At 48.0% G+C, this 14,237-nt stretch overlaps 1 protein-coding gene across 1 annotated transcript; it reads right to left on the bottom strand.

Moving 5' to 3' along the window:
- Window positions 1–7,236: 7,236 nt before the first annotated feature.
- LOC141022014 (uncharacterized) lies at window positions 7,237–9,895 on the bottom strand. Its single transcript, XM_073497888.1, has 2 exons — window positions 9,203–9,895; window positions 7,237–8,817 (listed from the first exon to the last, which is right to left on the bottom strand). The coding sequence occupies exons 1-2, from the start codon at window positions 9,893–9,895 to the stop codon at window positions 7,237–7,239; spliced, it is 2,274 nt and encodes a 757-aa protein (XP_073353989.1).
- Window positions 9,896–14,237: the final 4,342 nt, after the last annotated feature.

The following is a 14,237-nucleotide window of genomic DNA, read 5'->3' as shown; positions in this document are numbered from 1 at the left end:
CTAAAAATATTGCAGGAGCCTCCCACCGGCAGGGGCCGGGATCCACCGTGCCTCCATGGCCCTAAGGCCACAGAAGTTACAGACTTGAACTCTGCTTGGCTGGAATACCACTGTCCTCCTAAGAGCATCTCCAACAGCTCTCCTATTTTAGAGCACAAAAAAGTGGTGCGGTAAAAAAAATTGGGCACCAAACTGATTCTTTAGGATACGAGAAGTGGTCGTATCCAACAACGCCTAAAATAGTGCAGCCGCCGAACCACATTTTGCATATAGAATTTGCACACAGATAATAAATATTGCATCTCAAATGAATTTCAGACAAACTACAAATTGTTGCATAGTTCTGCAAATTATTACATAGTTCATCAAATTCACAACATAAATTGTTCACGACCTCAACAACAATGTTTAGCACACAAATGAAACAAACATAGAGGTGCAAACTATGCTCGTTGTCATTCATGCCATGCCCACCACTCCTCCATCACATCTTTTTGGAGATTGTCGTGTGTATCGGGATCTCGAATCTCACCATAGACCTCAAGAAAGCGACGGAGACGATCTTGCACCTGACACGGCCGAACCGGGATCCCAATGAGGTTGTAGGTACTATATCTAAATCTTGTCGACACTCATTCTCTATGATCATATTGTGTAAGACCACACAAGTTGTCATGATGTACCATAGGATATCTTTGTCCCAAAACCTAGCCGGTCCTCGCACAATAGCAAATTGGGCTTGAAAATCCCATAAGCCCTCTCCACATCTTTTCTAGCAGCCGCTTGAGCATTGTGAAAGTTCTTTCTTACCTCGGGGTTTTGAAAACGGCTTGATGAAAGTGCCCCAGTTTGGATAAATGGCATCCGCAAGATAATACCCAAAGTTGCATGTGCGACCATTTGCTTGAAAGGTCACTGGTGTGTGTTCCCTGTTGGCTAACTTGGTGAAGAGAGGAGATCGATGCAACACATTGATATCATTACAAGATCCAGACATCCAAAGTAGCCATGTCAAATCCATGTCTCTTGATCTGCCACTGCCTCAAAAATGATGGTCACATCCTTGTTGTGTCCTTTGTACTGTCCATGCCATGATGCAGGGCAATTCTTTCACTTTCAGTGCATATGCAATCAATGTAGCCAAGCATGCCTGGAAACCCATGGCCCTTATTCATCTCCAAAAGTTTCATCGTGTATTGAGCATTGGGTGCTCTTAGATACTCTAGACCGAACACTTCCACAACCGCTTTGCAAATTTTTTGACAAAGAAGATTGAAATACTCTCTCCCATTGCCAAGTTGTTATCAATGTAATAGAATACCATATGTCACCATGTGCAATGCGGCAGTGACCTTCTGCTCAGTGCTATGCCCAAGATCTCTGCCGCAGTTCCTCCTTTCAACGAAGGACCAATCCTGTTGCTTCACAACATTGCAAATGTGAAGAAACAAGCCCGTGGACATCCTAAAACGGCGTTGAAAATACTTCTCTAGATAGCGAGGTCTTGGGGCAAAGTAGTTGCGCCACAAATCGGTCACCGCCTCTTTCCTCTCTCTCCCTAGAAACTCACGGCCAAAACCGGACCACTGTGCTTGGGCTTCTAGTTCTTGTGCATCATCACAAAAATATCTTCTCATCAGTTAATTCAAATTCCTCATCCGATGAGGAATCATCGTAATAGTTGGAGTCACACAAACTCATCTACAATATGAAATTATCTATCAAACTATACTTCTACAAATGCATAAAAAACGCAAATGATTTTTTACCTTTGCAGTGATTTCGTCGAACACCTTGTGTGCAAGGAGGAGAAATCCGGCCGGTGAGTCATCAGTCGCTTGCGGCTGCCGGGTGGGGGTGGGCAACAGCCACCCGAAGTGCTCCTCGACGTGCAAAAGCCGGCTCTGCCGTCCAAGAGCTACGAGACGCCACGCCGTGGCCGGCCCAATGTCGCCGACCTCTGCTCGGCCGTGGCGGCGGTGCGACTGGTTGTGCAGCTCTGGCGATCGCTAGGACAACGCGGGGGGACACAGCCGAACAACCATGTACACGATGGTGGCCAGTCGACGATGAAAAGATGGCCAATCGACGCGGCGGCGGCGACGCGGGCGGAGACGAAATTGGGGCGGATGACAGAGCGGCGATGGCCCGCGGGCGGCCGGAAGAGGGACAACGGGTAATAATAGCAACGACACATTATGGCAAAAAAAAGTTTGATTCAGAGGGTAGGGAAGTAGGAGTGAATTGCACGTACAGTCCCCATACTCGTCGGTTTGGTCCAGAACGGTCCTCGAGCTCGCGCGTTGCCTCGCTACGATCCTGGTACTTGCGAAGATGGTCCGTCGACGGTCCTGGGGCGGGCCCCACGTACATACGCGTCTACGCCTCAAGCCACGTCAACGCGGGCCGACGCAGGCTATCACGGCCTCGCGGGCCGAATCGTTTTCTCTACAGTCGAGCGCGAGAAGCGGAACCTTCTTCTGTTCGATCCCCAATTCTTTCTTCAATCCCTAACTGTAGAGAACCATGCGTGGCGGCGGCGGTGCGACACCACAGGCGTTCGCTGGAGAAGGCAGCGGCCATGGGCATGGCGCCTGGTGGCAGGGCTGGCGAGTGCAGGATGTCGAACAACGGCGGTGGCGGGGTGCTCTGCGTGGGTCATACGCGGAGCGGCCGGCGGCAGGGCTGCTCCGCGTGGTGTACAAGGCGGCGGACTATGACGCGGAGGCGGAGTGGAAGCCGTGCTAGTGCTCCGCGGCTGCGCGGGAGGACGGAGAAGGGGGCAGCGCCGGCGCGGGGCTGAAGGGGACACTGTCTTTCGAGCCCCTGCGGACGGCGACAATGGAGCCGCAGGTGGTGCGGCTGTCGGCGGCAGCGCAAGATGCTGCTGGAGGATTCCGGCACGATATACGTCCGTGCGTCGCTGCTGTCAGACGCCGTCCGGAAGCCTGGACCAGCTGCGGGGAGGCACTGTCTGCACAAGATGCAGTGTACTGTTCTGAATTTCAATGGACAAAATGCAGTGAAATATGTTAGTTAAGCCAGATGATCTGGGCTGTCTGTGATATTTTGGTAATTGCATAGTACGTACTGTGTTGTGATCAGTGCTATGATTGTGATGAGTTTTGTAGCTTGAACAAAAAATTGGCACACATGCTCATGAACACTACACATGATCAGTTCATGAGAATATGTGACAAAATAAACATAGTTTCAATTACTTATAGTGGTCCAAAATAAACTGAAATTGGCACATCACAATGAAGTAAACTACTCCTTGAGATAATCAAACATTCTAACTTTTCTTGGCATCTTAAATTGAGTGTTTTGCTGACTGGGAAGAGTTCTTTTGTTGGAAGTGCCTTGTTGACTGTTTGCTTGCTCCATCTCGTCTTGTTTTTGCAGCCATGCCCTGTACCTTTCCTCATCAGCCATTAATCTCAATGCTTTCATATCATCTAGCTTTTTTTTCCTCATGAGTGTGGTTTAGCCTTGCTGTAGCAAATTGAGCCCTATTAAGCTCATCTTGCCTTACTGGAGCATCTTGAGCCCTACCAACCTCCTCTTCACTTTGTGGAGCAGCCTTTTGCCTTGCTTGCTCCTCTCGCTGCTGATATTCTCTCCATCTCTGCTGCCTTTCCTGCTCCTCTTGTTGCATCAAAATGAACTGACTTTCCTCCCTTGCATATGCTTCCTCTGCCTCTCTCTTCTTCTCTTCTTGAATCCTTTTTTTCTTCTTCTGCCTTCCGTTGTTTTGCCTCTGCCGCTTCTCTCTTTTTTGCTTGCATAGCTAACCTTTTCGCCTCGGCAAGTGCAAATTTCTCCTCTTGAGCTATAGTGAAGTGATCAGTCTCATGTCCTGACAAACAAAGAAAAATCAAAATTATCAGTTCATACGTACTGAAATCCTATGCTGATCGAAACCCGAACACAATCAGTAACAAGTTGAACTAAACTGATGACCAGAACAGTGCAGAGCCTCAAAATAAACATAATTGTACATGAAAACCTTAACCAAATCAGCTATGGGCTGTAATCAAACTAAGCAGCAGATGTGATGGTTCTGAAAAAAAACCAAATGGTTCTTGCGAGCACCAAAGAGGCGAGTGCTGGTGTAATATTCATAGATAAAAAAGGCCAAGTGGGCCTGTCTATTTGCAGACGCCTGCCAAAATGTAATAGCCCTGAAGAAGCAGAGTTGAGTTCAATAATTTGTGGCCTGTCGAAAGTTAGTAAAGTGTACATCAGCTGGCTGTGTGTGGAAACTGATTGCTCTGAGGTGGCAGCACTTCTGAATCCCTCCGTGGTAAACCAATCTGCTCCATACCCGCTAGTTGATTATGAGAGGGTTTAATGAAGAGTTTAAGGAGGTTTTGATCAGTGCACTCAAGAGGGTGTGTAACAGAATGGCCATGAACTTGATGCTTCTGCTAGAATATTTGAGTATACTATTAGTTTCATCAGATACTACCAATGGAAAGCCAAGAACAATGGAACCTCCACTTCTGTTCACGAAAAGGAAACAGCAGCCTCACTCCTAACTATTGATCCTAGAACATGTAATGCCCGCAACTCCAATGGGAATCCTCCGCTTGGACTAAAAAACACATCTGAAAAAATGGTGCTATGAGATACCATATTTGGGCACGGGGCCCCTATCATGCCGCCGGACGGGAGCCATCGCCACCGATGGCGACTCACGGTGGCTATGTCCTCGCCACCGTCGCCGATCGCCTCCTACTTTCTCTCAAAATGGTTGCTATCTCCTCGCCGATCGCCTCCGATCAAATCCAACCGCCGCCGCCCCTGTTCGTTGTTTCAATCAGCGTACGTCCAGCCTGAGAGGATGTACTGCAGGCTGTATTCTTCTCAAAGTAAGGGGCCGCATTGCAAAAAACTGATTCGGCCCGCCTCGGCCTGTGCTGCCGTGGCTGGACGTGTAGATGATACGTACGTGGGACCCGCCTGAGGACCGTCGATGGACCATATTGGCAAGTTTCAGGACCGTAACGAGGCAACACGCAAGCTCCAGGACTGTTTTAGACCAAACCAGCGACTACATGGACCGCATGTGCAATTCACTCAGGGAAGTAGCATGGGAGCGGCGGCGGCCGCGCTGATCCTGCGACTTCCGGCTGGGCGCATGATAGAAATAGCTGCGCGCGGGGTGTTTGCGACAGCCGCACCTGTTTGCGGTGGCAGCCCGTCTACCTCAAATTTGCCACACGCAGTGCCTTACTTTTGGGCCGCCCAAAATTTTGTTTGCAAAAAAATTGCTATTGGGCTGTTGTTGAAATGTTTCGTGCCCTATTATAGGCTGTTGTTAGAGATGCTCTAACCACAAAAGTGCTCTTTTGATCCCGAGCGCACATGCTTCATCATGAATAGTTAAATCAAAAAAATAGTAAAAAGAATAAAAAATTTCAGATTTTTGTTTTGTGATAAACATTAATGAAAGTTTTCATTGCGTGCAAAAGTTTGTGATGAAATAACATTCGTGGAAATGTGGGAAAAAACAAATTTCGTCACAATTTTTTGCGTGCAACGAAAACATTCATCAATGTTTATCACAAAAAAATCATAATTTTTTGGATTTTTTACTATTTTTTTTATTTTACTGTTCATGGGGTAGTTTGTGAGCTCGGGTGCAAAAGCTCCATGTCCCTCTACCATCCAACCACATGTTGGTTCACATCAAAATGAATTTGTAGTATTAGTTTGTGGTAACCTGTTTCGAAATGCCCCTTTCCCCTAGGAGCTTTAGTGTGCACTGAACACTACTGTTCCATTTCAAATGAATGTTGCCAAATATTACTCTGTTGGACACTAACACGAAAATGGTAAATAATAATAATAATTAATCTTAGATTTTTAAAATGTACTCATGATAGAGACAAATGCTCCCCAGTGCACAATTGGATATTCACAAATTGCGGTGCAATCATAGTACCGTTGTAGTGTGCATGATTTTTGTTACTTGAGAGCTGCCAGAGATAGCTAGCACACAAATTTTTTCGTCATTGTTTTCTTTTTGAGAATATCGGTAAATCCTATTCCATGCTAAGCCACGAGTGTGTGCAATTGTGATAATGCACTTTGGTGGCCGGGCTCCGTGGAGCCCGGTATTTTTTTCTTTGGAAAATGGTACTCCCTAGTACAAAGTTGGGTCATCTATTTTGGAACGGAGGGAGTACTTTTTGTATCTCAAGAAGTTCTGAATTTTGTGTACAGGTATATACAGATGTGTTGTATGTGTTGCAAAATTTTAGAAGAATATGGATCTATACACGGCATATATAAGAAAGACTATTACATGAAGCAAAATGGGCCTGTATTTTGTTGTTTTTGGGCCGGAATTATGTCTTGTTTGTCTCGCCTAAAATTTACTTTATTATTTTATTAAACTCAACTATACCTAGAGAACATGAATTTGCTTTTGCAGTTTTTTTTGGAATTTTTTGAAACTTTTAAGTGGCAGTTTCAATTTTGGCAACATACCGGGACAAAACAAAAGGAACCGGATTGCCGGTAAATCTCAATTTTTCTTTTTTTTTTGAGGGCAGAAGCTAAACTTTATTGATGATAGTCCACATGATGTGGGATACAAACCGGGTCGTGGGGGTTTGACAACCAAACGTGCCTCCCTCGATCTAGGAATAGAGAGTGTTTAGCTAGACTATGGGCCTCGCCATTAACGGCTCGACCTTCAAACATAAAACTACAATTAAAACTAGCAACTCGAAGGTTGATTTCTTTGATAACCGAGCCATAACGGCCCTGAGTTCCATTGCGGATGTCGCTCACCACCTGTTTGCAGTCGGAGGAGACAACAAAATGTTGGAGAAGAAGATCTTCAGCCAAGGCTAATGCTTCTCTGCAAGCAATCGCCTCTAGCGTCGCCGGGTCATGTTGGTCCTCGATAACCAATGTTGAGCTTCCAAGATAGTCTCTAGCTTCATCACGGCACACTGCAACAGCTGATCCGCGTCGGTCCCTGTAAACTGCGCCGTCGACGTGGATTTTCGCGAAGCTCGTTGGAGGTGCCAAGGCCCTTGCATGTGGCGCTCCATCTGCATGAGGGGTTCCTTGTAAATTCGCATTGGGTTTCACCTGGATCATTGACAGTTCAGATATAAATCTAGCCACAAACGAGTGTGTTGCTTGCGGACTTTGTGTGATTCCTTCATGAATGAACTTGCGTCTGGCCGTCCATATCGCCCACGGTGTCACCACCATTCAAACAAACTTGTCGTGTTGTAAGTTTGCCAAAAGTGTGAAAATCCACTGCTTCGCATTGGGTTCCTGCGTGGCTATCATACGATCAACAATCTCATCCTCCTCCAGCGCGCATACACATCTGGACATGGAGCACTCGAGGAGGGAGTGTCTCCATGAGTCCCGAGAGCCGCATAAACCGCAGGAGCTAGTAACAGCCATGTTTCTATGTGCTCGTACATCTTCTGTAGGGAGGGATTGTCTTGCCAAACGCCACATGAACATATGAACTTTCGCCGGAACCTGTGTTCGCCACAAAGCCTTCCAAGATAATTCTTCAGTTCGAGAATTGGAGGTGCCCGCGCTGCCCTCGAGCCAAGCCTCCCTTCGCTGCCTAGTAGCCACGAGCATTCTGTACGCCGACCGAATGGAGAATACGCCGTTTCTTTCAAAGTGCCATGCCCAGTAGTCATCAAAGTTCCGTGTACTGAGCGGGATCGAGAGGATAGCAGGGACGTCCATAGGCATGAACGTCTGCTCAATCTTTTGCTTGTCCCAGGTAGCCATTGTATAATCAAAGTAGTCCGAAGCCAGCCTAGGTGGGTTCGCCACTCTGCTCCCATATGCGCGCAACGTTTCATCTCTAGGTATCCAATTATCCAGCCACACATCAGTATCGTTTCCATTGCCAATACGCTTAATAAGTCCCAGTTTGAGGACTTGGACCCCCTCCACTATGGCTCTCCAGATTTGGCTAGGTTTTGAACCCAACTGAGCTTGCAATATGGTTGTGTTTGGGAAGTAGACACTCTTCAGAATCCGGGCACTCAGCGAGTCTGGCTCTTGTAAGATCCTCCAACCCTGCTTTGCCAGCATCGCCAAATTAAACAATTCAAAATCTTTGAAACCCAGGCCTCCCATAGCTTTGGGTTGTGTCATGTCCTTCCATGAAACCCAGCTAGGTTTTCGGCGCCCATCCTTGCTACCCCACCAAAACTTTCTGATGAGCATGTTTAGGTGTTCACATAGTCCCCGGGGAAGCTTAAAGCAGGACATAGAGAAGACCGGTACCGCTTGCGCCACCGACTTCACCAAAACCTCCTTGCCCGCCGTCGACAAAGTTTTTTCAATCCATCCTTGTATTTTACTCCACAAGCGGTCTTTCAAAAATTTAAAGGCCCCATTCTTTGAATTTCCAACATCAGATGGCATTCCAAGGTACTTCTCGCTCAACGTTTCATTGGGAACATGAATCAAACTTTTAACTTTAGCACGGATAGTGTCAGGGACGCCCTTGCTAAAGAAAATAGATGATTTACCATAGTTAATTCTCTGCCCCGTTGCTTGACAATAGATGTCCAACAATTGGTTGACCTCCTCTGCTCCCTCACTATTTGCCTTGAAAAACAGCAGGCTGTCATCTGCAAACAATAAATGGTTCACATGTGGCGCCGAAGGTGCCACCTGTATTCCATGAAGATTTGATGACTCATCTCTGGATTTTAACAGGCACGAAAGGCCCTCTCTGCTGCTAGCAAGAACAAGTATGGAGAGATCGGATCCCCCTGTCGGATGCCCCTTGATGGTATAAACTGTTGCAACCTTTTCCCATTGAATAAAACCGAGAACTTCACTGATGTAACCATTCCCATGACAATATCTACCCACCTCCATGTAAAGCCCAATTTGAGCATAATGGCTTGAAGGTATGGCCACTCCACCCGATCATAAGCCTTCATCATATCCAACTTAAGGGCACAAGACTGGTTTTTTTAGCTCTGTTTCTCTTCATAAAGTGCAAGCACTCATAAGCTGCAATTATATTGTCAGTAATCAACCTGCCAGGCACAAAAGCAGACTGTTCTGGAGAGATAATATCAGGCAACAAGAGTTTCAGCCGATTTGCAATCACTTTAGATGCAATTTTGTATAAAACGTTGCACAGACTTATTGGACGGAATTGAGCCAACTGATTTGGATCTTTTACCTTTGGGATCAAAACTAGGATGGTCTCATTGATGCTCTCTGTGGACTCAGTTCCTTCGACAATACGCAACACCATATTAGTTACCTCTTCCCCACACACACCCCAATGGCGCTGAAAAAAGTGTGCAGGGAATCCATCAGGACCGGGCGACTTAACCGGGAACATCTGAAACAATGCCACCTTCACCTCCTCTTGTGTATAGGCAGCATTCAGTTTAACATTCATCTCCTCTGACACTCTGCGGGGAACTGCATCAATAACTCTCTCCATATTTTGGACCCCCTCCGAGGAGTACAGATTCATATAGAACGCATTCACCAGTCCCTCCATCTCCTGGTTATCCTCCGTAAGACTTCCATCTGGACGCATAAGCGCCTTGATCTTATTCTTTCTTCTCCTACGGCTGGCTCGGAGATGGAAAAAGTAAGTATTCTTGTCCCCATGGGATAGCCATTCCAAGCGTGCTCGTTGGCGCCACAAAATCTCCTCTCTATGGTACAGTTCCACCAATCTGTCCATGATCTTTGTTTCAGTGTGGGATGGACCAGTCCTCCCCGGTTGAGTTCGTAGACTATCAAGTTCGCCTTTTAATTTCTTTATTTCTCCCATCACCGAACCAAACTCCGTCCGGTCCCATGCAGCCAATCCCCTTGAAAGTCCCTTTAACTTCCCATGCAACTCTGCTATTGTCATTGCTACTGAGCCATTCCAGCTGTTTGAAACCAAGTCTGATAATCCTGGGTGGCGCTCCTGTTGGAAATATGCCCTAGAGGCAATAATAAATTGGTTATTATTATATTTCCTTGTTCATGATAATCGTTTATTATTCATGCTAGAATTGTATTGATAGGAAACTCAGATACATGTGTGGATACATAGACAACACCATGTCCCTAGTAAGCCTCTAGTTGACTAGCTCGTTGATCAATAGATGGTTACGGTTTCCTGACCATGGACATTGGATGTCGTTGATAACGGGATCACATCATTAGGAGAATGATGTGATGGACAAGACCCAATCCTAAGCCTAGCACAAGATCGTGTAGTTCGTTTCCTAAGAGCTTTTCTAATGTCAAGTATCATTTCCTTAGACCATGAGATTGTGCAACTCCCAGATACCGTAGGAATGCTTTGGGTGTACCAAACGTCACAACGTAACTGGGTGGCTATAAAGGTGCACTACAGGTATCTCCGAAAGTGTCTGTTGGGTTGGCACGAACCGAGACTGGGATTTGTCACTCCGTGTAAACGGAGAGGTATCTCTGGGCCCACTCGGTAGGACATCATCATAATGTGCACAATGTGACCAAGGAGTTGATCACGGGATGATGTGTTACGGAACGAGTAAAGAGACTTGCCGGTAACGAGATTGAACAAGGTATCGGGATACCAACGATCGAATCTCGGGCAAGTGACATACCGATTGACAAAGGGAATTGTATACGGGATTGATTGAATCCCTGACATCGTGGTTCATCCGATGAGATCATCATGGAACATGTGGGAGCCAACATGGGTATCCAGATCCCGCTGTTGGTTATTGGCCGGAGAACGTCTCGGTCATGTCTGCATGGTTCCCGAACCCGTAGGGTCTACACACTTAAGGTTCGATGACGCTAGGGTTATAGCGAATAGATACACGTGGTTACCGAATGTTGTTCGGAGTCCCGGATGAGATACCGGATGTCACGAGGAGTTCCGGAATGGTCCGGAGGTAAAGATTTATATATGGGAAGTCCTGTTTTGGTCACCGGAAAAGTTTCGGGTGCTATCGGTAACGTACCGGGACCACCGGGAGGGTCCCGGGGGTCCACCAGGTGGGGCCACCGGCCCCAGAGGGCTGCGTGGGCCAAGTGTGGGAAGGGACCAGCCCCTAGGTGGGCTGGTGCGCCTCCCACAAGGGGCCCAGGGCGCAGGAAGGGGGGGAAGGGGGAAACCCTAGGCTCAGATGGGCCTAAGGCCCACCTAGTGGTGCGCCCCCCTCTCTCCCCCCTTGGCCGCCCCCCAAGTCCCATCTAGGGCTGGCCGCACCCCTTGGGGGGGAACCCTAGATGGGGGCGCAGCCCCTCCCCCTCCCCTATATATAGTGGGGGTTTTGGGGCTGCCATATACATGAGAACATCTCTCTCTTTGGCGCAGCCCTACCCCTCTCCCTCCTCGTCTCCCGCAGTGCTTGGCGAAGCCTTGCTGGAGTGCCACACTCCTCCATCACCACCATGCCGTTGTGCTGCTGCTGGACGGAGTCTTCCCCAACCTCTCCCTCTCTCCTTGCTAGATCAAGGCGTGGGAGACGTCACCGGGCTGCACGTGTGTTGAACACGGAGGCGCCGTGGTTCGGCGCTTAGATCGGAATCAACCGCGATCTGAATCGCTACGAGTACGACTCCTTCATCCGCGTTCTTGCAACGCTTCCGCATCGCGATCTACAAGGGTATGTAGATGCACTCCCCTTCCCCTCGTTGCTAGATTACTCCATAGATTGATCTTGGTGATGCGTAGAAAATTTTGAATTTCTTCTACGTTCCCCCACAGCTCCCACATAAGTTCATACTTGAAGGATCTTGGCCCGAGCTTGATTGTTTGATCGACAACAAGATTTAGCAGAATCGCCGCGTGGTCTGAAGACGCGGTATTTTTGTGCTCAAGTTGTGATGACGGGAAAGCCAGCGACCATGCTGGTGACGCCACACATCGGTCCAATCTCACTCGAGTGAAAGTCCCTCCTGCCACCTTTTTTTCAAAAGTCTAGGGGTTCCCCCGGTACCCAATATCTGCTAGACCACACGTATCTAGGGCGTCGCGAAACGCATCCATCTGCGCTTGACTCCTGTTGCCCACTCCGTCATGTTCATTAGCATGCAAAACTTCATTGAAATCGCCCAGCGCTGCCCATGGAAGAGCACTCAAGCTGGTAATGCCTCTCAACATATTCCATGTTTTATATCTCTCATTCACCTGAGCTTCTCCGTACACAAAGGTAAACCTTGCTTTAATGCCAAGTAAGGAATCAACTTCAACATCTACATGGTACTCTGAGTAACCGATAATATCAAGCTTTATTGAATCATTCCAAAAAATCCCTATTCCACCACTCCTACCAGCACTACTGACAGCAAAACTTTTATTGTAACCCAAAGTATCAACTAAGTTCTCCACTCGACTACCCTTTATTTGAGTTTCAACTATGCATACAATAGAGGGGGCAAACTGCTTCGCCATATCGCGAAGCTCACGAACTGTCGTGGGTTTGCCAACCCCGCGGCAGTTCCACACCAAGATACTCATTGGGATCGGCGGCGCTCCTCGAAAGAGCCTGCCAAGTTTTGTTTTGCTGCCGATCCGAAGCCCTCTTTGTCATCACTTGCCTTAACCCTCTTCAGGTCACTGGGAGGGGGGCTGACTGGATTTGCCCCTGCCGGAACTATTGCCAACTGATTGACGTTAGGCTCAAGCAGGTTTTTGTTGATCAAGTTAAGATCGCTTCTATCTCCCCTTTTCCGGTTCCCCTCCAGCATATCAGTATCATCGTACCCTGTAGTGTCTCTTTCCTGGACAGCTTCAGACGCTCCCGTATCGCTGTACCTTCCACCCCTTGCACTATTGCGACCACCACGGCTTCCCCTTCCTCCACTACGTCCTCTTCCCCGCCCGAGCCAGTAGTAGTGCGCATTGACCAGGACGCGCGCAGGTCCTTGAAGTACAGAGAACTTGGGGCATGCATGCCGTCTCCATGCTCCTTGTAGACATGGCCCAAGTGGCCACAGACCGCACACCAATCGGGGAGCTTTTCATACTTCACCCTATAAATCTGTCTCCTGCCGTCCCTGATCATCGAGACAGCGTTCTTGAGCGGTTTAAAGACATTTATCTTAACCCAAACTCGATAGAAGTTTCCGGCAAAATCTTGGGACTGTTTCTCTATGAACAAAACCTCTCCAACCTTGCCTGCCAACGCCTCAACAAGATGCGCATACTTGTCTGGAACATCATGTATCTGAGCCCATATGTCAAGAGTCTCAAGGGGCACCATAGATGGTTGCGTCACTCCATCATAGGGCGTGCTTATTACTGCGTTTCCCCGGAAATGCCACGGACCATCTTGCATCACACGCTCCCAATCTCCTAGACAAAAGAATTGCACCGTATAGAGGTTGTCCTCCAGTGGACGAAATTTGCAATCTTGGGCAAGATCCCAGGCCGCCCGCATGTTCTTGAAGAACCAGTACTGACTGTATGACTTGCCGATATGCACACGTACCACTGCTGTCCATCGCATCGCATCAGGCGGAGCTTCTTTCTCATCATAGACAACATCATCCAGATCTTCCTCACGCAGCCCCAGCTCTGCCATCATCTTCTCGATCTCGTCGGCGGGGTCTGCTCCCGCAGCCGTTGCTGAAGCCGATCCATCCGACGCCATAGATTTGGAACCCTAACCCGACGGAGACGATCGGGTGTTGCAGAAGCCCTAATTCCCGTCAAGCGTCCTTGGAATCAACCGAGGCCGGGCGGTGATCGAAGATCACCCCTTGATCGACCCAAGTCAATCCTACGGGAGGCAATCGGGGTAGGGAAGGAGATTTCTCAATGGCGGCGACGAGATCGCCCCGAGAGGAACAGAAACCCTAGCTAAAGGGGAACACATAAAATCTCAATTTTTCTAATGATGACACACACACACACCTGCGCGTCGCATCCTAACATTTCCGGCCCGTCTCGCCAGCAAGTGCCGGGGCCCGAGGCCTTGGCATAGCCCAACTCGAGCAACCATCTCGGGTTGGGTGTGTCCGGAACGTATCTGGTGCACCAAGGCAATTGGTGCTACCGGTGCACCGGACCCTGTTGCACATAAAAAAATATTCAAAAAAATCCTCAAAAAATTTAGTGTATCGACACAACATCAATGTATGTTGTCACAAAAAATCGAATCAAAATTCAAAACAATGCTCAAGATACAAAAATGACAAATTTGACCTCAATGTGCTAATGGGCCAAAACTGAAGCCCAACTTGTGTTATGTACTATTCAGTGTCAA

Source organism: Aegilops tauschii, chromosome 4 (genome assembly GCF_002575655.3).
Source record: "Aegilops tauschii subsp. strangulata cultivar AL8/78 chromosome 4, Aet v6.0, whole genome shotgun sequence".
NCBI lineage: Eukaryota > Viridiplantae > Streptophyta > Magnoliopsida > Poales > Poaceae > Aegilops > Aegilops tauschii.
The sequence above is the reverse complement of the archived record's forward strand: the minus strand, read 5'-3'. Positions and strand labels throughout refer to the sequence as shown.

Bases quoted from the DNA above. Each gene is read 5' to 3' on its own strand.
- LOC141022014 (XM_073497888.1), bottom strand. From the start codon at position 9,895: ATGACAATAGCAGAGTTGCATGGGAAGTTAAAGGGACTTTCAAGGGGA. The intron at 8,818-9,202 runs GTAAAAGATCCA...CAATGGGAAAAG, and splicing joins TCCTAGTTTTGATCCCAAAG to GTTGCAACAGTTTATACCAT.